Source organism: Orcinus orca, chromosome 4 (assembly GCF_937001465.1).
Source record: "Orcinus orca chromosome 4, mOrcOrc1.1, whole genome shotgun sequence".
Classification (NCBI taxonomy): Eukaryota; Metazoa; Chordata; class Mammalia; order Artiodactyla; family Delphinidae; genus Orcinus; species Orcinus orca.
Genome location: NC_064562.1, coordinates 151,452,365 through 151,479,683, shown reverse-complemented (window position 1 = coordinate 151,479,683; position 27,319 = coordinate 151,452,365). Strand labels below are relative to the sequence as shown.

The 27,319-nt window shown below is 56.4% G+C and overlaps 1 protein-coding gene across 27 annotated transcripts in view; it reads left to right on the top strand.

The window, feature by feature from the left end:
* The window catches only part of ABLIM2 (actin binding LIM protein family member 2), a 151,597-nt gene that overhangs the window by 112,919 nt on the left and 11,359 nt on the right, over nucleotides 1–27,319 (top strand). For 9 of the 27 annotated variants that reach the window (XR_007477089.1, XR_007477068.1, XR_007477069.1 and 6 more), the window contains 7 exons: nucleotides 3,572–3,691; nucleotides 4,653–4,705; nucleotides 5,195–5,336; nucleotides 16,114–16,175; nucleotides 21,569–21,623; nucleotides 22,983–23,094; nucleotides 23,186–23,266. Coding sequence is in view for 2 of the 27 variants with exons in the window: in XM_033419482.2 (XP_033275373.1) it covers nucleotides 4,653–4,705; nucleotides 5,195–5,336; nucleotides 16,114–16,175; nucleotides 21,569–21,623; nucleotides 22,983–22,990; nucleotides 23,186–23,266 (401 nt within the window). In the remaining 25 variants the exon portion in view is untranslated. Of the gene's footprint in view, nucleotides 1–3,571; nucleotides 3,692–4,652; nucleotides 4,706–5,194; nucleotides 13,343–16,113; nucleotides 16,176–21,568; nucleotides 21,624–22,982; nucleotides 23,095–23,185; nucleotides 23,267–27,319 lie in introns of those variants that run through there. The other 18 variants (XR_007477073.1, XR_007477078.1, XR_007477082.1 and 15 more) reach the window with 7 other exon arrangements.

Below are 27,319 nucleotides of genomic sequence, written 5' to 3'. Positions count from 1 at the left end.
ACCCTCTTAGCATTCTAGAATGTGGGTTTACTGATTATTTTATGAAATAAACTTTATAGAGCGCCTGGTCTCTGCCACGCGTTCAGCCACGTCGTGGGGATGAACATGAATGCAGTCTGTCCCTGCTTGACTATAAATGGGCCATGAATGAAGTGAGTGCTCACGGGTGCTGTGTAGTCCTCTCCACCAGCTTTCCTTAGACAACCGTCAGGTCATAACGGATGTGGGACTTCCCTGGCGGTCCAGTGGTTAAGATTCCGCGCTTCCACGGGAGGGGTCTTGGGTTCCATCCCTGCTTAGAGAACTAAGATCCCGCATGCCGTGTGGCACGGCCAAAAAAATAAACTAAGGACATAATAGATGTGATGGGATGCATTTGATTTCCAATAGATTTGAGATGTCTTAATTTTACAAGATTTGCCCCATCGAGCTGGACCATATCCAGGCAGAAGTGCATTGGGGTGGGGGGCATGCATGTGTACATCACACATGTGTATGAGCATGCGTGTGTGTGAGCATGCATGAGTGTGAGTGTGCACGTGTGTGTTTAAAGCCCACGTGCAGCCAGCCACCAACCCCCATCTCAGCAAACTGACCGTCCCCTCATCTGTCAAGGGAGAGAAGCACACACCTCAGGATCACCTCAGGAGAACCCATCCTTTTTTTTTTTTTTTTTTTTTTTTGCGGTACACGGGCCTCTCACTGTTGTGGCCTCTCCCGTTGCGGAGCACAGGCTCCAGACGCGCAGGCCCAGCGGCCATGGCTCACAGGCCCAGCCGCTCTGCGGCATGTGGGATCTTCCCGGACCGGGGCACGAACCCGTGTCCCCTGCATCGGCAGGCGGACTCCCAACCACTGCGCCACCAGGGAAGGCCCCCATCCTTTTAATAGCCAGACTTTCCGGAAACAAACTCCGGGTGATGATGTCGAGTTCCTGGACCATTTAATTAGCTTAAGATAATATTTTCAGTGAGTTTTAAAATGTTATGCTTTTTAATTAATGTATTTACTTTTCAACTTTTTATTTCCAACTCATCAAAAGTTGTTGTTTTCTGGTTTTTGGTTTTTTCTCTGGTGCTCTAGTCCCATTGGTGTTTTTGGGAAATGAGCCTCCAGCATGAGGATGGTCAGGCCTGGGGACTCAGCGGGGGTGGGACCCTGGCGTTGAGGACCAGGGTTAGGTTTAGGATTAGCAGTCAGAGAGCTGCCACTGAATGCATCGCGTGTGCTGGGCTTTCATCTCAACACAGCCCTGCGGCAGGTATTATTATAGACAAGGAAACTAAGGCCAGGGCCACAAAGTGACCCGTCAGTGGCCAAGTCACACCGGGTCTGCCTGACCCCTGAACCCACCACTCTTAATTTACATCATTTTGCATCATTAGAGACCAATAGTGTTTTCTTAGACTACCTTAGTTCCAATTCTACTTGGTTACAATTTAATGGCTTCAAAAAAGAATAAGAAAGAGAAGAAAGGAAGCAAAAGAACTGAATGGGAAATAAGAAGGAAGGGGAAGAAGGAAGGGAAGGAAGAAGCACATCCCGTCGGGCAGAGATGCTTCAGGACCAGCGGAAGGCGTTGGACGGGCTGGGAGGTGGGGTGCGGGCAACCTCCCACCACCCGCTAAAGGTCCAGCTGCTATGGGGACATTTTGGGTGTCTTTCGAACGGTCCTGAATCAATCACAGTGTTGGACCCAGGATTCTTTGGGAGGCAGACAGGATTCCAGCCGCAGCCGCTCCCCTGCCAGCTCTGTCTCTCGCTCTGAAGAACGGAGTTCTGGCTTCGAGGGGCTCTGCATGAGGCCCCGTGATGCTTGGCACAGAGCAGGGACTTTCCTCTCAATGGAGTGAAGCTGACCCAGTTTTTAGACTGTTTAAAATGAATTCAAGAGGAAAAAGTAATGTCTCCCCCAAATTTCCCAGGAAGCTGACTGTCCAGCTGCAGGGACAGACGTTTTGTTTCCTTGGTAAGCGCACGTGAGCCGTCAGATGGCAGTGTGTGCGGAGACGCAGGCCCAAGAAGCAGGGGTGGCGTCTCACCACCTCCCACACCTGCAGGCGGTTGGGGGCTCGCTCCCACCTCCCAGAGCTGCCCACCCACGCCAGACGGTAGAGGCGACCCGTGTAGCCTGTACTCTCAGCTTTCTTTGGCGCCTGGTTTAAGACGGGAATGAATCACATCTCCTGTGTCTCTGGGATTCCTTTGTAGTGGGGTCGAGTCTCCTTTTGGTTTGGGGATGGGAGGAAAGGGAATGGCCCTGTATCCAGAAAGAAAATTAGAGACCTCCCCCTCTCATTGGGACGCTCCCTCTAAAGGTCCCAAGGGACGCAGGGAGTCGGACGTCAGCCTTTCCCAAAAGGGTGCTCACTGGGAAATACTTCCCAGGGCTCGGAAGTACTTTCCTTGTGTGATAGGAAAGACACACGCAACTCGACTTCTCTGCTTGTCCTGAATTGATCTGTCTTTTCCCGAGACTCTGAAACGGCATGTTACAAATTAGCGGCCCGGTTAGCCTCTCGTTTTATTCCTAATATTCCAAACGTGTAAGCTGAGCTCCCCATCATGTGACAGCACCTGCGTGTTATCTCATGCGATCCTCGTAAATTGGAGGGGGGGGGGCGTCATTTGCCCATTTTACAGATCAGGAAACTGAGGCTCAGAGCTGTTAAGGAAGCGGCCCGAAAATAACACAGAGCTCCGGGTTCCTCTGTTTTCCTAGCCGTGCTCCATTTCTCGAGAGAATCCGTTGGGTGTTTTGCGGACTGGCAGAGACTGGGTCTCCGGAAAGCCCTTGGTTTGAGTCTGGTTAGCTTGTGCACACCTCGTGGAGCTGGTGGCGTTTGCAGAGGAAACTGGCTACATCTTGGTGGGATATCCCCCTTTTTGGAGGTGTGGCCCTTCTTTAAGCCCTGAGGTAGCTCTACAGGCAGAGTTTGTCTGGCCCAATGGGCTCCCCAAGGCTATGGAAAGTCCTCGGACCCAGGAGGGACGCCGTGATCTGAACTCCTGGGAGCTCACATTCCCAAAAGCCCTTTGGTGGGAGCCACTTAATTGTTTTTGCATTTGCAAATTACCCCAAGTGTGGCTGTCCATTCGGTCCATTCGGGGGCCTCTGTGGGCTGTTCAAGGATCCAGCTAGCTTACTTTTACCAGCAGACCTGGCCCTGGAGGCCTTCTCTGGGCTGGACAAGGGCAGTGGTCTTAGAGCTCCAGGTAGCCGCCGGCCCGATGTCCCTGGGGCGACAGCGCCGCCGCCAAGAGTCCCGGCCGATGTATGGTCAGACGCTCAAGGCTCCGCTGCCTGGCGACAGCCGTTGTCCAGGAAACAGGAGAGCCTACACTGACGGGCATGCGTCCCTCTGAGCCCCCTGCTCCCTGCCCCTCCTGCACGGTGCCCCGCACGCAGGCTTGTCATCACTTTGCCTCTGCAAGTAGACCCGGCAGGGTTTTTATCTTCACGTTGAAAACCACTGTCTCTCCTGGGAGACGGAGAAACAGGTGGCCGTCGGGAGTAATGAAATGTCCGTGTATCCAGAACCATCTTCACTTGTGGCCTTATCTCGTCAAGGTCCTGTAGCCCAATCCCCAATTTCCAAGCTCTCGGGCCTGATGTCAGTCTTGTCCTTGGTGGTGCACAAGGCAGGGTGCTCCAAAAGGCTAGAAGGTCCGAGCCCTCCGCAGGCTGCAGGTAAGGAGCCCACCCTTGGCATGTCCTTACTGTGGCCTCGGTCTCCGTGGCAGGTGGCGAAGGACACTGGGGTCTTTCCTTTCATCGTTCCTTGCATGGGGGTCAGTGGTTTAGCTTGGGAGGCACAGGATGGGTCTTTACCGAACTGGATGCTGAGAACCGTCAACCTGCCCTCGTGTGATTTACTCATCATGCTTGCTTGGAGATAACGTCAGCCCGGCTGGGTGACAAGCCCCCATCCCAAAACAGGCAGATGGAGATACAGACACCTCTTGACGCAGCTCTAGATAGTCTGCTGAATAACAGACGTTTGCTTGCTCTGTTCCATAGAGCATACCTCTGGTTGTCTGTTGTACCCTCTCTACTGCTCTGCGTGGAATTCTCCCAGCGGCACAGCTCACTCACCTCTTTGTGTTTTGCGAGCAGTGAGGTGGGGCAGACAGAGGAAGGACTTAGAGTCAGACGGCCTGGGTTCAAATGCCAGCCTCTGCCCCCCGCTGATCCATGATCTTGAGAAAGGCGCCTCTGAGCCTCAGTCCTCTGATCTGTGAAATGGGTCAGGTGGGGATGAGCAGTAACGTCTGTGATGCACCCAGCGGAGTCTGACCCAGTAGGGGCTGGATCGCCGGGCCCTTCTGTGCCTTTGAACTTGGAAGATAGAAAGTATGTTCTTCGAAATGCCGAGCGGCCGCAGGGTGGTTGGCTGGAATGTCAATGAGGCATCACTTCACACATCTGCTCTCGATTTACCACATCCTGTGCGAGGCCCCAGGCACTCCCCAGGCCACATTCCTGCGGGGACCTTCGCCAGCTGGGCTGGTTCCTCAGCCCTCAAAAGTGCGAGTGCTGGCGACTTGTCTTTGACTGTTTTCCATCTTTGAGCATGACTGTGCAGTGGGAGCTGACACATGGGACCCAGAATCTATGGTGCGCTGCCCTGACATCGATTTTTCCCTTCCAGCCGGGCGGCGATCGGATGGGGAGGACGGAAGTTTCGACGCGGATAACAGGAAGGTAATGCAGGGGCAGACCTGCTTCCGTGGGGACTTCTCCAGCTTCAAGCCTCAGGCTCCTCCCCTTAGGTTGTGCTCCTTAGGGATTAGGCAGGGCCACATGGAACGGGGACCAAATCTAAGTCCCCTTACAGTTAGGACTAGCACGTCTACTGCCAAAGTCCTCATTTGCTCTATGCTGTGTAACCTGGTCATGGTCTAGAACCAAGGAGATGTCCGATAGGAAAGGAAAACAAATCAAAATGCATATTTTAGGGTTTGGCCCATGGGCTGAGTTTGCCCGCCCACCCTGGCTCAAGAGGTACGACCCCCTTTGCTTGTCTTTAAGGAAGGTAGGTGTGTGTGGAAAGAGCCCAAGGCTGGCTCACCCTGCTGTCCCCTCGTGAAGCCATGTGGGCCCTGACCTCCCTGAGCCTCCGTTTCCTCCTCTGTAAAGTGGGGCGATGCCACTGCAGGTGACCTCAAAATTCACTTCTGTTTTTTTTCTCAGCAGAAGACCAACTGGCTGCTTCTCAAGGGGGACGGAGACACTAGGACCAACTCTCCAGACCTAGACAGCCAGTCTTTGGCCCACAGTAGCGGGACTGATAGAGGTCCTCTCCAAACGATGCCAGGGGACAACATTTACTCACGTGAGTGGTTCTTTTGAGCAAGGAGCTGTCAGTGTGGCATGAAAGTCCTTACAGAAAAGGGGCCCACAACCTCGAGCCAATCCCCCCCAGATCTAAGCCTTGCTCATTAAAAACTACGAGAGCAAACCCACAGAGTGGCGAGCCCGGTAGGAAGCAGACCAGTAGCCGTGTGCCGGCTTCCCTTGGTGACACCCTGATTCAGCCAGCCTGCTGCCCAAGGGCCACGCCAGCGTCTCCCGGAACTCTCCAGAGCCGGCAAGAGGGCAGAAGGCCAACTCAGGCTCCTGGGCTCCTTTGGGAAAAGGGCTTGCAGGCTGCCAGGCTGGAAGTTGAGGGCCCGGCTCCCTCCGGAGCGGACAGGAGCATGGTCCAGGGGGGGCGAGTCCAGACTCGGAGCCGAGAACGGCATTATCTTGTCTCCTGTGCTCATCCTGGGCGAGGGGCCGGGAGCTGGGACTACAGATCCTCAGGGAGTGCAGGAGACAAAGACCCCGTCTGCCTGATCCGGGGGGTCGTGAAGCTGCAGTAGGCGTGACCTTCGGATGCCGGGCCAAACTCCCCATATAACATTCTTCACGTCCAGAGGCTGTAAATTACAGGCGGAAACGACAGCAAGCTGTCGTCTGATGCCCGCGGTAGACGGTGGGCAGAGTCTTTGGGTCTCAGCAGCTGTGGGTGGGTTTCTGTGGACAAGCTGGGGGCTTAGCTTGGAAGCAGAGGCCAGGAGGGGATGGTTGTGGACGTGAGAAAGCCAAGGAGAGACACTGGCTTTGCCGTAAGACAGACCTGAGTTCAGATGTTGGCTCACCACTCGCTGGGCCCCATTTTCACCTGTGTGCCTGGCGGGGTCGTTAGAGACCCGGAGGAGGTGGCACGTGTGCAGCCAGCACTTGGCCGGGCCCGTAGTAGGTGCTCATCGTCATCACCACCATTCTCGTGACTGTAAACCGTCTCGCAAATGAAAGTGCGTGTGTTCCGACGTGGGAAGAGGGTGAGAAGCGTGGAGGTGATCACTGGTTAAAGAAGACGCCTAAACAGAGAAAGCATGTGTCGTTTTGTGTGTGATCTCTGTAAGCAGATGTCTGTGTGCCCCGGGCCCCGTCCGCCTGGGCCTCTGCTCTCTAAATGGACCCAGAGCCGGAGCACAGGGCTGACATCCCCGTTGGAAGGTCACACCGGAGAGTCCCCCAGAGGACACCAAAGCGTTAGCCCCGGGACTCGAGAGCACCCAGGAAAGGACTATCTGGGGTCCTCAGGGTGGTCTTTTCTAGCTTCAGTCCTTCCCTTGCTGGGAGGTGGGTGGGCCTGCATCTGCAGCTCCCCGTGCTGTCTCTCCTCAGGGGGGCAGCTGCTGTCCCCAGGGAGTCCCACTTACCTTCCGGTCTGCCTGTGGCTTGGGGCTTAGGGAGGTGGGGACACCATCTGCGGAGAAGCCTGGGCAGGAGACGGGCCGCCCCGTGGGGACCTCCCTGTGCCGCGCTGACCCGTTCGTGTTTCCTCACCTCTGTGCACTGCTTCCTCGTCTGCACGTGCTGGACGAGGCGCCCTGCGGTCGTCCCAGGCGTCCCCCAGGCAGTAGGCCCTGCGAGACCCGGAGGCTGTGCAAGTGTTTTGGCCAGTCACACACCTTCAAGGTCTGTTTGTCAGCCCCGTTCCTTGCTGCCGTGTTCCGGTAACAAGCTGCAGGTGTAGCCGCGGATGGGAATGGACCGCCTCCCATCCAGGTGCGCCCGGCCGGCAGGAACTGGAAAGCCTATGCTAGAATTCGTGCTCTAACTGGGGCGAACCCTGCAAAGTACAAACAACCTGCGTGTGTGTGTATGTGTGTGTGTGTCCTCCTCCTTCAGGGCAGGCTCACGATGACCATGACAATGGTTCTGTCATCCCTTCGCTTTCTACACATGTTCTGATGTCAGTTCCTCCGAATGGGAAACCCACTGTGTCTAACAATTGCAATTGTGCCTTTATTTCTGTCCTGGTGACATCGCCTTGTTTCCCAATGTGCATGGAAATAGCAGCGAGGACCCAGGCTGCTGGTCGTGCCTAGGTCAGGCGTGCCTTGCTATCTGCCGGCCTCTTGAGACATTTGGACGGGATGAGCACACTCTTAAACTGAGAAGAGAGGGGTATCCGCCTTCTTTTCTCGGGTTCCTTCCAATCTCACCATGTAGCCCCCAACTGTGAGTCCATCGACACCAGTTTCGTTTGCAAACAACCGTTATTGAACGAAGTGTTTGCATGTGGCAAGGCGCACCTGCCTGCATCCCTGGGACATCCATCTGTAGCGCCCCAAGGAGGGTAGGATTGTGACACTCAACACAGTGGGCGCTCAATAAATGTTTGTTGAATTGAGATGCATTAAATTCAACGGGTATTTATTGAGCACCCACTCTGTGCCAGACGCTGTGTAGGGCACCGAGGGGGAGACCGAGAAGACAAGAGCAGCCCCTGACCCAGAGACGCGTGCAGGGAGCTGGGACAGGCAAAGACGCCGTTGAGAGCAAGTGCACACGCACCCTGCCGCCACCTGCCTGGGGTCCCCCGTGGGCTCTCCCGGGCCACGCACAACCTCATCCCACTCATGACACCATCAGCACATCTCACCTGAGACTAAGTTCATCATTCAGTCATTCATCCACCCCTTCACCAGACATTAACTGAGCACCTACTATGTGCTGAACACAGTGCTAGGCAGCGGAGAGGAGGTGGTGAATATGGCCCAGTGCCTGTTCCCCAGGGAAGCAGACAACTGACAAACCAGCGTGACATCCCTCTCCGCTATGGCAGTGGTTCTCAGCCAACACTGACAGCCCCTGCGAAGGAGGTGTCATTGAAATACACACTGTATGACAGACAGCTCGTTTTCCTTTATGCTACACTTAGGGCATTACCTGGACTATGCATGTAGTAGGTTATATTATTGATGAATCTGATTTCTGCACAGGAAAGGGATGGTACTGATTTTCTGTTACAAGAAGAGGGTCTTGAGCCTTACAGGATGGGATTCACTGCCCCAGCAGAACACGAGGTGGTGTGGGCCCCCCTCCCCTGGTCTAGACCCTGTGGGCCGGCCTGCTGCTGCTCTGGGTCCCACCTTCCTAACCCTTCACGTCCTGTCCTCCCTTCTGAGGTTTCCCACATCCCCTCCGGGTGGTCACAGGTGTGCTGAAGTAAGACAAAGCCCCAGGCCAGCTGGAGACCCTTCCCTGAGGGCTCAGTGACCTGTGGAAAGGACCCCACCCTGCCAAAGGGAATAAGGCCCTTCCTCAAATCCCAGCACGTGAGGGGAGTTAGAGTGGGCTTGGAGGTCGGGGTGAGGGAAGCCCCCACCTTAGAGACCAAGGCGGTGCAGATGGCTGGTCCCATGGGGACCACTGCACGCCCACCCGGCCTGTGGTTTTGCCGTTTTACGTCACCCTCTGTGTGTCTGTCCCCGTGGAGTCCCGTCCCCTTGTCTTCGCCTGCTGCCCACCCAGTCCGGGCCTGGTCTGGAGCTGGGATCCGAGATTGCTTCCTGGGTCACCCACCCCCAAGCGCCCACCAGTGTGAAGCTCGGGAGACAGCACCTCTGTTCCACTTTTCCTTCCCTGCTGGCAGGAGGAAAGCGGGTTTGAGGCCTGGCCAGAAGTGGCTTTCCTCACCCCCTGTTAAGTCCTCTGGAGTTTCCAGGCAAGAAAAAGTCATTCTCACATTTCTTAGTCCACGGCTGAAAGAGAGAGAGACCTGATTCGCTGTCTGCCAACCCCATGAGAATTTTGGGGGGTTGGCCATCCTCAGTCTGGGCATTGGGACCTGAGGACCCCAGGGGCAGGATCCACGAGCATCACCCTGACGGGACCTCAGTCCTGGCCCTCATTTTTGGACAAGCAAGAGAAGGCCCAGAGACAGGGTGTGACCGCCGAACAGGTCCTGGGGCCTGAGCAGAGGCCAAACAGACAGCACCCCAGCCCCAGGAGCTGACGGTCCAGAGGAGGCGGGGACACAGACAAAAAGCACGTTAGAAAGTAAGGCCTATGGCGCGTGCAGGTCGGGGGGGCCAGGCGCTGCCGATGGCTCGGGGAAGGGAGGTGCTGAGTGAGCAGGCTTGAGGGCTGCAGGCTCGAAGGGGTAGGTGTGGGAGTGAGCCCTCCTCACACAGGTGAAGCCTGGCTGCTGGGCCCTGCGGGAGGGCTGGAGCCCGGGATGCGCAGGGTCACAGAGGGCTCTGTGGGCCTTGGGAGGCTCGGCCTGGCCTCGGAGTGGAGGACAGGCCTAGGGGTTCTCAGCAGAGCCCCGGCCGCCTCTGACTGAGGTTTCAGCCGGACTGTCGGGGCAGGAGGGGAATTGCCGTCATCCAGGCTGGGGGAGGGTTCTGGGGGAGGTAGTCTTTTGGGGGTGTCCTGGGGTGTTCTGAGCAGCAGTTTGGGAAACAGGAAGCCAGTGGGGAGGCGGGAGAGGACAGCCAGAAACAGCTGGTCTGTGCGTGATGCTGGGAATTTTCTTCTCTGTCTGCTGGGGCCCGGGGTCGGTGCGGCAGGGCCGTGAGCAGGAGGTGAGGTGATGTGTTTTATGTGTTCAGACACTGATGGGCAGCTTTGCAGAGGATAGACTGGAGGCTGCTGGGCCGGGGCTCAAGGGACTGGGGTGTCCAGATAAGCCATGGGGAGGCCCCCCTGAACAGTCTAAACAGCAGGACTGGTGCAAGCAGTCGAGGAGGGGTGGGGCGGGGGGCGCGGAATCAGGAATGGCCGGGGCGTCCTGGCGCAGGTGGGTGGAGGCATCTCTGTTCACAGCTGGGCAGGAACAAGGTGGGTTCTTCACGTTGAGTCGGGAGGCCGAGATGCCCAGACGGAGCTGCCGGGCCATGGACGGATGGGCTGGGCGCTCAGGAGAGGATTCTGGGCTGTAGGCAGAGTCACAGGGGTCCTGGGCTCCCGGATGGGCCCCGGGGACGTGGGGGTGGGTAACCTGAGACCCAGGCCCTCCCTCAGGTGGGTTCCTGAGCTGTGTTACTTCTCAGAAGGGTCTGAGGCCCAAAGAAACTGTGACTCTCCTGCTCAGAGCCTACCTCACTCCCCAGTCCTCGGGCCCTGTTTCCCATCTCCGTCAGACGCAGCGGGAAGATGGAGAAAGTGTGGGCAGGGGGAGGCCCAGGGATGGAGAGAGCCCAGGCCAGCGGAGGGGGCGGGGGAAGGCTGGGAGGGAGAGGCCCGAGGGAGATGGACGGCTTGCGTCCGGCACCCGGCATCCAGCAGGTGGCTGGGACTCCCCTGGGGCAGAGCCCGCTGGGGAGGGCATGGCCCGCCCGGCCTCCAGCTGGAGGGACAGAGTACCCTCTGCCCCCTGCTCACGTTCGGCCCCAGCAAGAGCAGTGAGGGTTCCAGACGTCAGGGAGGGGACCTCGGCCCAGGAGAAGCCACCTCCAGGTGCGAGAGGGGGGCACCAGGACAGAGCCCTCTGCCGTTCCCTGGGGGCTGGCTGGGACTCTTCGCTTTTAGCAAAGGTCCCTGTGCCCCCCGTGATGGGCAGGCTTGCCCCCAGCTGGGGAACTGGACAGGGTGTGGCCTCAGATTTGTGGGCAGGGGTGCAGGCAGTGCCTGAGACCCTCAGGCGTCTGGGGGAAGGAGCCCACGTCCCAGGTCACAGCTCTCAGGGCCTCCTCTGTCCCCCTACACACAACTCTGCCCGGGTCTTGAGGTGTTCCCACCCACCTGGGAGCTCTGTCTCCCCTCCCCCGAACCCCACCGGAAGCACCTTATCTATGACCCTGTTTGTCCTTTTCTCCCCTGAGGACCGTTAGCTCCTGGGGAGCAGGGTCCAGATGGGCCCCCCGTGCCTCCCCCTGTGCCCACAGCAGCCCCCCAGTGAGTGCCCACGGGGCGGCGGGTGCCCAGGTCTTCCCTCCTTCGTGGGCCCCAGCACGGTGGGGGCTAGGAGGGGAGCGACAGAGTGCATGAGATCACGTGAGGGGTCAGCAGAGATGGCTAGATGTGGGTGCGATCCCGCTGGGTTGAATCCTCGCCTCTCACTTGCTATGTGACCTTGGGTACGAGAGCAAACTTCTCTGAGTTTGGAATCGCCTCGTCTGTAAAAGTGGGGATGTTCCCGTCCTCCTGGCAGGCGGCACCCGGGCTTTGGGGCTCAAACGTGGGCATCCTGTGGGCTGAGCCCCGGGGTGTCACACAGAGCTGGTCAGATCCACAAGCCAGCCATGGTGAGTGGACCCCTCTCGCTTGCTTCTGAAGCCTGAAGCTCAGACGGCCCAAGGGGCCTCCTGTTCATGTTCCTAGGGGCTGAAGGGGGTCCCAGCCCCTCCTTCCTCAGACGGGGATGCCAAGGCTCACAGAGGGGACCCGAACCTGCACAGGGCCACGCAGCTGCGAGCTTACACGTTCGCACATCAGTGAACTGAAAACCGTTCACCAGCCCGGTGAAACTGACGAAGATCTGCCCAGGGAAGTGGCTTCCTCACCGTCGTCCACAAAGCACCCTGGATGCTCTGATGAGCCGTGTGCCTGTGGCTGCACCTGGAATAGTCATCCACCTGCAAGGGGCCTCTCCTTGCCCACCCATCCAGTGGCTCCTCTAACCTCTGACAAGCCAGCCCAGAAGACGGACAGACCCAAGGAGACCCAAGGTCAATCCCAGCAGAATGCTGAGGGCAAGGTTGCCACGGGTGGGCTTCTGGGAGGAGGTGACGGGGAGCCTAGTTAGGCTGAGCTTGGACATGGGGCGTGGGCAGGTGTCCAGTGGTTACAGGGCCTGATACAACTCGGGGTCACGAGTACCCAGCTGCCACCTGTCCAGGTCCGGCACACCTGCCTTCTCCCTGTGTGCCTTCTCTCTCTCTCCAATATACACACAGCACACACTCTTAAGGCCAGCCAATGCCACAGGCCAGGCAGGTCCCTAGAAGACTCCCACGCCTGCAAACCCTCACCAGGGCAGAGCTGCTGGAGCAGATAGGGTTACTGGTTCCCGAAGCTAGGGTCCTGGGAGATTGTCTCATCCTCTTCGTGAGTAACAATTTGGTATTATACAGGTCACTTAATTTCACTAGGCCTCAGCTTCCTGAAACGTAAAATGGGCTCATGTGTAATGCCTTGGCTTGTGACGGTCAAGAAAATCTCTGAGTACGTGAGGGGACCTTTTAAATGGGTGGTTCTCAATCTCGGCTGCACGTGGGATCCTGGGACCTCGGAAATCTACTGATGGCTGGTCCCATCCCAAGAGAGGCCAATTCTAATGGGTCTTGATAGCATCCCAGGGATGTGATCTCTCCCTGCTCTTTCCCACTCAGTACAACTGAAAGGCCCAAGAACAGTAGGGCAGTAGACAATCACAGAACTCTGGAGGGTAGAGAGAGAAAGGTGGACTGGCCAGAGAACTGAGGACTTGAGGAAATATGCGGGACCAGTGTCTCTCACCTCCCATGCAGTGGACAAGGTGACCAAGTAGATGACTGCCCTCCCTGGTACCCAGCAGAAGGCCCACTGGCACCCAGCAGCCTAGAGAATAGGCCCAGGGAAACACGCTCCATCCATGGCTGGTGTCTCCCACCCCCACCTCGGGGTACGGGGCAACCGGGGAAGCACCTGTCACCCCAGCCTGCTACCAGAAACACCAGGTGGACGCAGCAGACCAGAAGAGCACTTTAACTAAACTGACTTCAGACTCACAGCCCATAATAAGCCATGCCCCACATGTTAAACCTAAGCACAGGGACAGCCTGCTGACATGGAAAACTTAGCTAGGATCCAGGTCTCCCAACCTAACATCCGAATGTCCAGGATGCAGTGGAAAATCACTCCTCACACCAAGAACCGTGAAGATAACTATTTGAATGTGAAAAGGCAATCAACACATCCTAACACGGAAAAGAATCAGATATTGGAATTATCCTGAGAAGGATTTTTAAGGCAGTCATCGCAAAACTGCTTCAACAAACAATTGCAAATACTCTTGAAACAAATGAAAAAGAAAAAAAGAAAATCTCACAGAAGAAATACAAGTTATACAAAAAAGAATCCAATGGAAATTATGGGAAAGAAAAATAAAATAACCAAGATTCAAAAATTCACTGGATGGGTTCAATAACAGAATAGCGGGATTCGTCAGAGGAGAGAATCAGTGAACTTGAAGACAGAACTACAGAAATTATCCAACTTAAACAGCAGAGAGAAAATAGCAGAAAAGAATGGACAGAGCCTCAGAGACCTGTCAGACAACACTTGTATCACTGGAGTCCCAGAAAGAAGAGAATGGGTCTGAAAAATATTCAAAGAAATAACGCCTGAAAACTTAACAAATTTGGCAAAAGCCATAAACTTCACATGCTCAAGAAACTGAGTGAACCCCAAGTAGAATAAGCTCAAAGTAATCCACACCAAAACACACCATAATTAAACTTACAAAAACTAAAGACAGAAAAAAATAATACTGAAAACAGCCTGAGAGAAAAGACATATTATACTCCCTACCGGGGACACCAACGCAAATGACAGCCAACTTCTCCCCAGAAACTGCGGAGGCCAGAGGAAGATGGCACGTATATAACGTGCAGAAAGACATTTGCTGTGGATGTGAATTCTATCTCGGATGGAAATATCCTTCAGGAATGAATGGAAAATGGAGACATTCTCAGACAAAGGAAAACTAAGACAAGTTTTCACTCGCAGACGTACTTGGCTCAAAGCAGTTCTCCAAACAGAAAGGAAGTGATAAGAGAGCTCGGAAATTCAGAAAGGAAGAACATCAAAACAGGTTAAAATTAGGGGTCAGTATAACAGACTGTCCTTCTTGTGATGAGTTTCTTAAATCATTGATGATCGAAGCAAAAATTGTTACACCATCCGATATGGAAACTCAGGGCAGGTAGAAGAAAGAGCGAAGACAGTCATAGTTGATGAGTGAGGAAGATGGAGTGGCCTGAGTGGAAGTAAGGTCTCTACACCTACTGTGAGACCAGAGGCCGGCAGCCTGAGCACAGGGGAGTTTAGAAGCTGGCTAGGTGACTGCAGTGCATCCGGGTAGAGAACCGCTGGTTTAGAGCAGGTAAGGCTGGAGGTGAGGGCATAGTCTGTAGGTCTGGGGTGGGTCCTGAGAATTTGCCTTTGTCGCAAGCTCCCAGGCGTGGCTGGTGAGCTTATTATTGGAGACGCCACTTTGAGAAGACGACGCTGGCATCCCCGACTGACCAGGAGCTCCTGGGTCTCAGCTGAGGGTCCCTTAGATCCTCAGCCCGACAGCCTCACATGCCCAAGTGTGCCTGGCTCTGGGTGTAAATTGGGAAGCAGGTGTGTCCTGGAGGGACCTCAGGACTGTAAGTCAGGAGGCCCTTGTCTTGTGTCCCAGGGCTGGATGACCTTGGGCAGGTCCCTCTGTGTCCCCGGGCCTCAGTTCCCCTTCTGTGAAATGGGAGGAGCTGGCTAGGTCACTTACCTGGCGGAGCCCAGGGCAACCAGGAGGGGCGAGGGATGCCCGAGCGTCTGGCCCCACTTTTCTCTCCCTCCAGCTCCGCTCTCCTGTTTCATGTATCGGAGCTTTCACATCGATTTCCTGTGACAAGAGGGCTCCTTGGCTAAAACCAGCTTGAGAACCCTGCCCTTGATGTCGTGAAAGGCCCTTCCTAACCCACATCTGGAACCTTCCCACAGACTACCCTGGGACAAACAAGTCCCCGAGGCAGGTCCCCAGCTGAGGCCTTTCCTACGGTGTGACCTGTACAGAATGTCTTCTCTGGCCCTCCACCCCACAAGACAGGCGCCTGGATCGACCAGCATCCTGTGTTCAGAAGTGGGCCTTCCTGGAGTGGGCGGGTGGGTGGACGGACAGGCAGTTCTGTGCACGGCGCCCATCTCACCTTTGGAGGCTCAGTCCTCCGGTTTACAGCCTCGTGAACACAGAGGGATGGGACCCGCCGTCCCCTCTGAGCCCTCGGGCAGCCCGGTGGCTCCCAGGAGCCAGTGCTATTGCCTGAGCTGTGGGGGACAGGGACCCCCAGATGCAGCAGACATGGGCCCTGCTTTTTACAGGCCCACAGGCTATGGAAAGACAGTTCAGGCAGCCGGGAAAGGCCTCCTAAGGGTGCTTCTAAGGGTGGTGGAGGTCCCCTGCCCCTCCAGGGGGCCCAGGCTGTGCCCCTTGGCCTCCCTTCTGGGGCACATCCCACACGGACTTCTGAGCCAGGAGTTTCCACTCTGCTCTCTCCAGACGTGGCATTGAAGCGGTTCACTGGGGAGGTCTCAAAGTCCTGGCCCCCCCAGAGCAGCCAGGGATGTGGTCAATGGAGGGAGACCAGGTGTGGGATTCCCACAGGGAATCCAGGGCCCAGTGTCTCAGACTGGCCCTTTGAGAAGCTAGAAATTAGGATTTTAATGTGAAATCCGCCAACTGCAAACAGCTCAAGGGTTTTGAAACAATAGTCTGCAGGCCACCTCTGGTGGTGCTGGGCCTCCGCTGGCCGCCTCTGGCACAGGTTAGCACAGCCCTACCCTGCATGGGGCCCCTTCCTCCCTCTGCCCCCCGCTCTCCTGGTCAGCCAGGTGAGGAGCTTGGCCCGGTGATACAGGCTTCCAGAGGATGCAGGTGCCTGCCAGGCCGGGTCGGGCTCCGTGACGTTCCTGGTGTCATGGGCGGGCTCCGGGACGTCCCCCACTTCCTGGCTTCATCCTCGGTCAGTGCCCTGGGGATAGAGGTCTCGAATGAGGCAGGTGGGATTTTCAGGGCCGTCCCATGTCACCTGCGCAGCCCCGCCGACCTGGCTGCATGCGTGACAGCTGTGCTGTGTCTGTTTCAGGGTTCCCCTATTCCAAGTCTGACCCTGTCCCAGGACATGGCAAGAATGGCTTGGACCACCGGGTAGGTACTCGGCCCCGCACGCCCTCCCCAGCACATGCGTACTAACGGCCACCGTGAGCTAGGGCGGCTCCCACAGCTTGGTGACCACACGGCCAGGAGGACGGGCCCTGGGGACCCTGCTCACCCCCCCACGTCTGCCTGCTGCTCTACCCAGGGCCAGACCACCACCCGGCAACACCCCTCCTCCCCTCTGCTCCCAGCCCCCAGGGAGACCTCAGTGTCGGGGGGCAGGGGCAGCGGGGCCACCCAGAGGAATCAGACCCTCTTTAAGGCCCTCCTGACCGTCCTTCTCCTGTGACCTGGAGCCTAATAAGGGTCTTAAAGGATGGAGGGGTTTCGTGAGCCATGTGGGCCCAGAATCCACTTCCTTCCCTGGAGCGCCCTTCCTCCCCGGCCCCCAGTGTTAGTACCATCACCATGGTTACCATTGATGATGCCCTTAGCACTGTGACCGTTACTGGGGCCACACCGAGGGGCCGGCTTTCTCTGCCCACTCCCAGCCGAAGGCTGCTTTGACTGCCCCCTTCTGTCTGAATCCGGGGACATGACAACGTGAGCCCACACAGCGTGGTGCCTGACTTGTCCCCCCGCAGCTGGGCCCTCGTGTTTGTCCCTCTCCCCACAGCTTTGCTAGGTCTCCAGTGAGGACCCCTCAGGCGGAGCGGGCGTGATGACACCAGACCCCCCCGCCAACCCCCTGACACACACACACACACACACACACACACACACACACACAGACACACAGACACACACACACACACAGACACACATGCAGACACACACAGACACACACACAGCCCCAGGAGACTTGCTACCATTGAGGCAGCCTCTTCCCGGTCGGAGGAGGTTTGTCCACAAACCGAGGCCATTCACCCCCCAAGAGAAGCCACTCAGACGTCAGTCCCCGTGTGTTGCCCTGGGGCAGCCCCAGCAGCAAGTGTGTATCGCAGGGGACAGCGACCCCTCAGGCAGACCTCAAATCCAGGGTCCAGGCCCTGGGGCACATCCAAGAACAGGGACGCCACCACGGAAGCTGCGGGTGTCCTCGGGCCTTTCTGTCATTCTCGAGCTCTGTGGGCCCTGCTGCTGTGTGTGTCCGGGGCCCAGGTGCTTCTGCATGGTTTGCTCGAGGGAACCCCGCCCACCCCACTAACCAGTCCCCCCCACCCCGTTTATTCAGAATGGGCCGAGCTGGAATGGCACGTAGCATGCTTCTCTGAATTCCCTTCTAAGGACGGATGCAGGGGACATGAGAAAGCAGGAGTCCACAGCGCCGGGGAACGTAGATCCTTGGGCTCAGCGTGAGGGTCCCGAGGGCAGTAGCACCATCAGAACGTTCTCTGTTCACCCGGCACGGCTGTGCTCTGACTCCGGGGCCGTGAGCGCCGAGGTCACGGACTGGGCCATGTCCATGCCGAGGCGTTCCACTCCCCAAGTCAAGTCCTGGGGTTTCTCTCAAAATGTGGGAGACAAGAGCCTGAACGTCAGCCCTTCCAGGCTTGCGTCATTGGGGGCGGGGTTATGCATCCTCTAGGGAGAGTCCCTTCTTGGTTGCCAAGCTGGAAGGACGTGGGTCGATGGCTCCCAGCACCTGTGAGGAAGGCGTGGCCTCCGGAGGCTCCACCCCCAAGGAGTCTGGGAACAGCGGATCCAGACACTCTGGCGGGGACACCATCTTCAGGCCTCTCCTAGAGCAGAGAGCAGACTCTAAGCTTTACAGAGTCAGAGCTGAACCCTCCGGGAATGTTTCCCCTGCTGGCCTCAGGGTGGGGAGCAGAGTGTTAGAAAGCCTGTGAGTGAGGCCTTCTGCACGTCTTGGGGAGTCGATAAAGATGGAGTTCATCACCACATGAGGATTTTTAGCGTTTCACATTACAATATCCAGGAGATTGATAAAGGTTATTGCTGACTTTTTCGGGGGATTCATTTTCCCTCCTCATGTTCTCTCCTATTTTTTTTTCTTCACTCTTTCTGAGACTCTAACGTAATCGTACGCCTGCTTCTCAGCTGAGAAGCCAGGTGATTTGAGGACCAGTCTTTTGCAGCTCAACCATGTCAGATGAAGTTGTTTCTGAAAGGATTCCAGGTGACCTAAAGTAAAAGCCCAGATGCAGAGTGACCAAAAACCCAGTAACACCAAATCCCAAAGGAGAGGAAGAGAAAGCAGTAGGAGAAAATTACATCAGAGACACACAGAACACTGGGAAAACCCACCGACGCTTAGCTGTGAGCTTCCTGAGCGTGACCGGTTGTGTAGTTCTCTTATTGTCAGATGGAAGGAAGGAAGTCAGTAAGTCAGGGGAGGCAGAGATGTGCCTGGTTCTTGTTCCGGAAGGGATTTGTCACAAGGGGCCAGCACCATATGTCCCAAAGCTTGTTAAAACGTCCTGATAACTAGCCCGCCACAGAGCCTGACACATGGTAGATATTCACACCTCTCTGTAGAATAAATAGGGAAACGGCCACCTACTAAAGGCTTTCCTGTGGATGAGACAGCATTGGTTCCAACATGTGCCACCCGGTCTGCTATTAAGAGACTGACCGCTGGTCACCGACAGACCCACACGGTAGCCCCTTGGGAGGAGTCCCATTTTGAAAAACGCTGTTGCTAACTAAGGACAGACTGAATTTTCCTACTAAATGACAAAAACTGTCAGGTTAGATTTTTTTAAAAATAAAAGAAGAAAAACATGTATCATCATGAGATGAACACAAATTATTTTTTAATGGATTAGAGGTCAAAGGATGGGAAAGAGATACCAAAGTCACAAGTAGAAGGAAAGCGTGAGTGGCAGTATTAATGTCAGATAAGGTAGAAGTTAAGGTTAAGATGAATTAGTAGAATTTGTGGTAAAAAGAAAGAACACTAGCTCGTGATGACACAAGTTATAAAGCAGTTAACGGCATTCATAAATTTAAACTTGCCAAGCAACGTGGCAATGCCAGAGACCTTGATAAAACGCAAGTACGGTAGGTCATGTGAACATGACTCTTTTGAAATCAGACATGGATCTAGTGAAGGAGAAAAAAAGTATGGAGATCAATTTAATAGTGCAAACAGCAAACTTAATCTAATAGGCATATGAAAAAAATTCATATATTTTGAATCGGGTTTTCACATACCCATAAAACATTAATGAAAAGGTTCCTGTATGTCACTACAAAGAAAACCTTAACAAATTTTAAAAGCCGGATATGCTGGAAAGAGTACATGCATTATCATCAGGGAGCCCCGAGTTCAAATCCCAGCTCTGCCACTTCCTGGGTGTGTGTTTGGGCAAAAGTTACTTAAATTCTGTGAGTCTCTATTTCCTAGTCTTTAAAAAAATTATCCTTACCTCTTAAGGTTATTGCCAGGACACATAACGTTATAGTTGTGAAATCTTCTAAGTTCTATAGCGTAGTTCCCAAACGAATAGTTATTATGAAAGCTAGTCTCTACTCCTTCTTACTTCTACCTCAGTGGCTAGTGAGTAAAATGGCACGCTCCAGTGTGAGCTTTAGCAAGAAAAGAACAATGGTGAGATGGCCACGATTTCCTTCTTACCGTTATCAATCCCAGTATAATTTTTGAAAAGTAAAATGCACGGGTTAAATTTTTTACAGTTCCATATATTAGCTGTGTGACCTTGGGCAAGTTGCTTCATGTCTCTGAGCCTCGGCTATTAAATGGTGATAATAATCACCACTTGGCATTTAGAAGGCAAGGAGTAGAGAGCTCTTTCCCTGCTCTGGACTGATACCGTGACACCCCCCCCCCCCCGCCTCCACCCGGGGGACGCCCCACCCTCCCTCCTGAGAGCCTCTGCCTAGTCTCAGAGCCTGGCGGACCAGAGGAAGCCGGTTCTGCTGCCCGGAAGTGGGTTTCCAACTGCCCAAGGTGGTGGCGGTGGCCGTGGAGATTACAGCCTGTGATGCAGGGCAGCGGGCACTAGGGGGCGGCATTTCTATTTCGTATCGCAGCCGGGCCAGGTGGGAGGCAGGTTTGCCTTGCTTTATACAGGAGCGTCCCTAACCAGGCAGGTGCACGGGGGTGGGGGTGGGGGGGTCCTTGTCAGTGGCCTGAGAAAATGTCTGCAAATATTGCTCTTGAAAACTCCCAAGGGGAATCATTCAGTCAAGTGGAGGAGGTGCAGGGTCACGGAGAGTCACCGGCAGGTGAGGGGCTGCCGGGCTCTGGTCCCAGTGCTGGGACTAAGGTGAGGCATTCAGGGCACTTACCAAAGGACTCAGTTATCAAGGTAAACAAGGTAATACAATGTTTTGAAAACTCCAAATTAATGAAAAAAATCCATGATGGACAAAGTATCAGAAATGTAAAGACCAGCTCCAACCCTCCACTTAGGTGCTTACCCGCCTCGCCGCCCTCGTCCCGGCGTCTCTGGGCCTCAGTTTCCCCTGTTCAGGATGAAGGACTTTGGACCCGGTGCTTTCGGAGGCCTCGTCCTGCCCCCGCGCTCGCTAGGACTCTGACCAACTCCTGGCTTATCACCTCCTGCAGTAAATTAGTGCTGAAAGTTCTCTCCCTGTAATACAACCCAAGGGTGAGGAATATAATCCCTTAACTGCAGAGCTCTATCCTGGAAATTTAACCCCTGTACCCAGTTCCAGAAGCACTGGCCAAGACCCCTGACCCCGTGTCAGACTCCGTACCGGGTGCCAGGGATACGGGCACAAATAAAACATTGTTCTCCACCGTGGGCAGCGGATGCAGGACCAAGACAGTTGGACAGGAGAGGGACTGACTGACCCTGCGGGGCCTCAGCACCTGCATTGTGGGGCAGGAACCCTCTGTCGAGGTTTGCAGGATGACTTTTTCAGGTGGGCAGAGGGAAAGAGAATTCCAGACAGCAGAGTTGGCTGCTGGTACCGTGGACAGGTGAGGGAGGCACCTGAGACAGGTGGCTGGGTCCATGCCCCCTCCGAATACCATCCCTGGACCTCATCAGCCATCACAGCCACAGTGATTGTACGGGGTGCTCACGACGCTAGGGGTCTGTGCTGGGGACTTTACAGACACCGGCCACCTGAGTCCCTGGGGACGGTGCGTCTGGAGGGAGCAGAGCCGTAGCCCTAGTGAGCCGCCCTCCGGGTCCAGGCCAGCTGCGGGCCGAGGGGCCGGGCGCCCTGGAGCTGTCAGCACAACGGGAAGGAGCTGGCTGGACAGGCAGGGGCAGCTCAGGCCTGAAGGTGGCGGGAGGTATGTGAGCAAACCCGCCGCGTGGGAAGCCGGCAGCCCCGACGGGTGTGGGCGGCCACACGGCCCTTCCAGAGCCCGGCCTCAGTGAGCACCGTGGGCTGACCCTCCTCCCCGGCCAGGCCGCCAGGAGCCCGGCGACAGCCTGCGCCCTGCAACCTGCCCCCTGCCGCCCTCTCTCTTTCTCTTCCAGAATGCCAATCTGGCCCCTTGTGGAGCAGACCTGGATGCCAGCTGGGGCACGCGAGGTACCGGAAGCGGGGACCCCGTGGGTCTCTGGCTGGGGCAGGGGTCGCTAACAGGTTTCCACGAGTTTCGTTCTGAAACCACCCCCGGCCAGGGCCGCTGGCAGAAGGCTCTGAGCATCGTGGAGTCGGGGAGCCTGGGGCAGTCATGTCCCTGCCTCTTCCGGTCAAGGGTTGGTTTACCTCCATCCTAAAGCTGCCGGCGATGTTCCCTCTCCTCTCCCCTCCCTCCGGTGCTCCCCACCTCCTAACTCAGAGGCTTCTCCGTTTCCTGACCCAGGTGCTCACCTCTTGAGCACTGCCAACCCCACCCTGACTTACTTGTCACTCCGGGTCACCTGGGGAGAGATCTGTGTTTGAATGTCCGTCCCACGCCAGGGCGGAGGCCAGCCCACACCTGCTGTTAAATTCTATAGCAATAAAGGAGGCGGAGACACAGTGAAAAGCCCGCGGGTCTGAAGCTGGGTCAGATGCCGCCCCAGCCCTGCTCTCCGTGTGGCTCCCAGGGCTTCACACCAGCAGGGTGGCCTGCAGGGAGGTTGGTGTTACTAGAGAGACCCGGTCACGTGGCGGGTGCCTGCCCAAGGGCTCTGCCAGCTCTGAGCCACCGGGCCCCCCGCTGCTCACTCATGATTGTCACCCGAGGGTGACCGGAGCCTGCTCTCTTGGGCTGCTTCGCGCTGGATGTGGGAGTGGAGGGAGCTCTAAGTGGCCTCCAGGGCCCCGGGCTCAGAGCCGGGGCGGCCGGGACCCTGCATGGCACATGGGGAAATTCAAGGACCGGCCCCCCGGTGCCCAGCCCCTCGCCAGGGTCTCCCTCCCGAGACAGGCTTGCTTGTGGCCGAGATCCAGAGGTGCTGCCCTGTGGGTTCTGCGTGCTCACGGAGGCCTCCCATCCGTACGACTTTAATTTTTAACAAGCCGCTTTTAGTCTGGAAGGAAAACCTTTTTAAAAAGCTAGCACGCGGAGCTCTGTATTGAAAAGGAGGAGCTAAAGGGTCACGAAGGGAAAACAGTAAGAGGCAGGGGGGTTCGACCCCAGCAAGGCTGCCTGTCTCCACGGGGGTAAACCGAGGCAGGCCCGGACCACCAGGGAGACAGCAGCACGGCCGAGGGAGAACACAGTGCCGCGTCTGGCTCCCAGTCTGGCCTGCAGCCTCCCGACCATGCCTGCTGCTCTGGCTTCCGGCCGGAGATCCCAGAGCCCGTCCCCCTGCAGCTCGGAGGATGCCGCGGGCGGGGATGGAGACCACGAGGCCCGGCCCACCGCAGGGTGGGGGTCCTGGACGGGCTGCTTCCACCTTTGGGCCGAGCTCGTGCGTGTTCTAACCCAGCCCCTGTGGTCTCTGCTTTCTCTTACAGAATACAAGGTAAGAGGGGCCGCCCGCTCCCGCGCTGACCTCCTGCACCTGCCCAGGTTAAAAGTTCCCTTTGTGCTTTCCCTGTGAAGTGTGTGTGTCAGATGCAGACGCAAGTATGTACCTCTCCGCTGGCTTCGGGCTCGGCTCTTCTGTTCCCGCACGTGCTTACTTCCCGGGTGAACCCGGACTTTCTTCTCCCCGCAGATCTATCCTTATGACGCCCTCATCGTCACAAACCGAATCCGCGTGAAGCTGCCTAAAGACGTGGACCGGACGAGACTGGAGGTGAGAGGGGCCCCCAGGGGTGGAGGGTCACGTCTGCCGAGCGAGTCTCTGCAGCTGCCTTGACAGCCACAAAGTCGACGTTCGTCGCCCCCAAGGTCCCCGTGGCGACCGCACAGTGCCCGGCGATGGGCTTGGAGTCAGATCCCTCGTTGTTTCAAAGACCGGAGAACATGGTCATGTACCCAACAAAGGTGGCTGTGCAAAGGGGGGCACAGCTGCTTGCGGTTTGGGGCAGGAAAGCCTTCGTCACTGTGCTTAACTGGGTAACATTCGCCTCTTCCCTGAGCGCTGATGTTCAGAAAATCGGCCCAATTCATGGCTTCTCGTTTGACCACACTCACCCCGATCTTGAATAATACTGAGCTCTGGGAACAAGTGTATGTTTCCAAGACCCGCAGGTGGAGGGCACAGACGTCTGTTGCCCGGGCCCCACCGCGAGCCACGGGCCCAAGTGGCCAGAGCGCGTACTTCCTCCATCCTCACTGTCTTCCCACGAGGAGATCAATGGCCCCAGTGGACTTCACCTCCCGAGCCACGTCAGGAAGGTTTCACTGGGGTGAGGGGTCTGGAGGCTCCTGAAGGCCCAGGGCCACCTGCCCCACCTGTGCCCCGGGGCTGGGAACACCTGAAGCAGAGTGTGTGTCCGGCCAGCGCCAGCCGCTGCCCTGCTGCTCCTGTGGGCGGGGGCTCAGGTGGCTTCTGGGAGGGAGCCGTAGGGGCGTGGATGTGGCTGAGGGGCACCAGCAGTGCCCCGGCGGGGCTCAGGAGGGCTGCCAGGTGGGAGCCAATCATCTGTAAAGAAACGCCGTCTCAGGTGGTCCAGACAGATGCTCTGGAGCCCCGATCTCCGCCCTTTAGGATGAGTGGAGACCAGGCAGATCTGTAAAGAAACGCCGTCTCAGGTGGAGCCCTGATCTCCGCCCTTTAGGATGAGGTATTGATATACACTGGGTGGGTGGCTGTACCCACGAGAGGTCACATAAAGCCCCTCCCCCAGGGTACGGGTAGTGGTGGCGAGGAGGGGACAGGGACGCTGGTGTGGCTGCAGCCGTCGGGGGAGGCGCGTCCATTTTGTCTTCTCTGTTGCAATAGTAGGAACTTGGCCCGAAGTGGTTTAAGCTGAAAGGGAGTTGCCAGCTCCTACGACTGACGACTGACGGGTCCCTTCGGGTGGGGCTTAATCATGTCTCCAGACCCAGGTTCCCTCCCTCCATCTCTTGAATGTTTCCTCTGTGTGTGTTGGCCTGACTGATGGGCAGCTGTTCACCTCCCCTCCCCCGGGCTCAGCGTCTGCAGGGAAGAGACTCGGGGTGCGGGGGCTCCTAGAGGGGCTCTGAGACCTGGGACCTGGAGACAGGGAGGCTGATGCTGGGCTCACAGCAGCAGCAAGGGCTTAGCTGCAGGGAGGTGGGGAGCTGAGGCCGGGGAGGGGAAGCAGCGGAGCCAGCAAGCCCGTGGATGCCGTGGTCAGGCAGTGCAGCCCACCCGCTGAGTCTTGGAGTCCCCAGGGTGTGGGCAGCATCTTGCCGGCAAAGGACCGCAGAGCCGAATGACCCCAGGGCCTCTTCTCAGGAGGCTGGCCACTTAGCAGGACATTTGGAGCTCACCCCGTAGAAGAGGAAGGACGACTGGAATGTTCTGACCTGTTAGGAGGTGTGCGGGTCATTCCCGGGGCTGGGGGCGGGGCAGCAGGACCGGCTAGGAAGCTGGGGTGTGAGTGGGGGGCAGGGAGAGCACGTGGAGGTGCTCCGAGAGCAGGAATGCACAGAGCAGGCCCCGAATCAAGCTTAAGGGACGCCTGCCCAGTGATCTGGAAGACGAGGTCCTAGGCAGCCTCTTCCGGGCCCTCCCCCGTGGCAATCCCCGCTGCCTCTGCAGGGGACACACTCTGGCTCCTGCTGAAGGTGAGCCCTTGTTGAGGGTGTGGTCTTGTCCCACTGCCGTAAAGCAGGAGGGTGTCGCTGCTGGGTGACTCAGTCAGGAGCCGCCTGAAGGGGTCCCCCTGTCCTGCTTGTTTGTTCCTTAAGCGTGGGTGCCCTGAGGGCTCCTGGCTCCCACCGTGGGGCGGGGTGGGGGGGGTCCGCTCAGCTCCTGACGCAGCAGCAGCCGCGGGGCCACCCGCCCCTTGGGACTTGCTACTTCCCTCTTGGGTCTGGGGTTCGCTTTAACCAATTCCCATACCCCAACCCTTATTTTCCTGCAGTACAGAGAGAAGGTGCAAAACATCAAGTGGTTAATACGTGTAAATGTTTCCCTTTTTAAAAAAAAAACCTTGGAGGACGGGGGTAATGGGTTTAATCACCCAAATCTCCAAGAACACACCCAAGGGTGCGTCTCTCTATAATCATTCTCTTCCTGATCTCAGGCAAGCCGGGAGGCAAATTGGAAGCTTCTCACAAACGGCGCGTCCCACAGCCTTCGGGGTTTGGAGCTGGGGTGTGAGCCAGGAGGGGCTCACGAGGGGCTACCTCCCAGCAGGAGAGAAAGGGACACCGATGTTTTTATTTCAGGGGAGAGAGCTTTATTTTTAATATAAAAACAATTCATAACTCTTGTAAAAGTCCAGAAAAACACAAAGAACGTAAACATTACATGGAATTCCCCTACCGAGTCAAGACTCCTGTTAGCTCCGGGGCAGACATGCTTCCGGAAATCTCTTTTTTTGCACAAATACCCAGAGATAACTGAATTCTCTTTTGGATAAGTAGCCTCGTACTGTTTATGCAGTTTGACATCTGCTTTTTCTCTCTTAAATGTTATGTGAACATTTTTCCGTGCCATTTCATGGGGATCTGCCCGTCCTTCTAGTTGGCTGCGTGGTGGTCCCACATCCCGTTCTGAGGCCGAAAACTGTATGTCCCAACCTGGGTGGATTTGATGAGTTTTCTAGCAATGGTTGGGGGGGGGGGTTGCTGATAAGATTAGGGTGTGTGCAGGGCCTGCACTCCTTTAATCTGGCCTCAGGTGGTCTTTTCTGGAATGAAGAATACTGACATCTTCCATTTATTGGGGTTCTAGTTCTATAAAGAGCTCAGAATATATTGTTCTGTGTATCCCTCGAGGTGGAGCCAGGACCTGCCCCAAGGCTGCACTAGCGTTTCTTGGCCTATCTTCCCTTGTTTCTGCATCCCGTCCCTTCCCTGATTAGCAACTGTTCGAATCTTCCCTTTGGAACTCAGGGAAGGTCGTGGTGACTGGAGTCTGTTCCCTACAAACAAGAAATGGGGGGCACAGAAAGGCTTCCACGCCCAGGAAGCACACAGTGTCCTGCTCAGCTTCAGTTCCACACCGGGGAGGGTCCCAGGGGCCAGGCTGTGGAGTGACAGGCCGTTGGCTGGGGCTCGGTCACATGGCAAAGCTGCAGGTCCGCTGTGTGCTCAGCAAGGGGAGAAGATGGACGTGGGCAGACAGCTGGTGGTTCCCACACACCTCTGTAGGGTCGGTCCCTGGAAGGAGGACCACTCTGTCCGTCGAATGGTCAAGGCTTGTTATCCATCCTTTACCGCCAGAGTGCTTGGCCGAGTCTCACTGGTTTGGTGAACACGGGCCAGGCACTGAGCTGGGCCCTAGGGGACACACGATGAGCAGAAACCAGCATGAGCTCTGCCCGTAGACTCAGCTTGGTGGGAGGTAGACGTCAATCAACTGATGACCCAAATGAGGTGTGAAGTTACACACCAAGGTAAGGGCTCTAAAGGAGAGGAGGGTGGGCCTGTGAGCATTTAAAAGGGGGTAAAAGTTAATTGGGTGCAGTAAGTGTGCCTGCTTGTGTGTGTGTGTGTGCGCGCGCGCGCACTTGCACCTAAGGTGAGTCATGGCAGGTAGGAAGAGAATTCCAGGAAGAGCCCACAGCAGGTGCAAAGGCCCTGGGGCAGGAGGCAGCACAGGCTGTTTGAGAAGGAACTAGCTGTGCTTGAGTGGGTGATGGGCAGGAGGGGCCAGGCCTCGTAGGGCCCTGAGCCACATAAGCAGTTTGGTTTCTAGGAAAGGCAAGGCTTTTAAGTTGCAGGACGACCTGATTACGTAAGTAAAACAGTGCCCGAGGCTGCACCG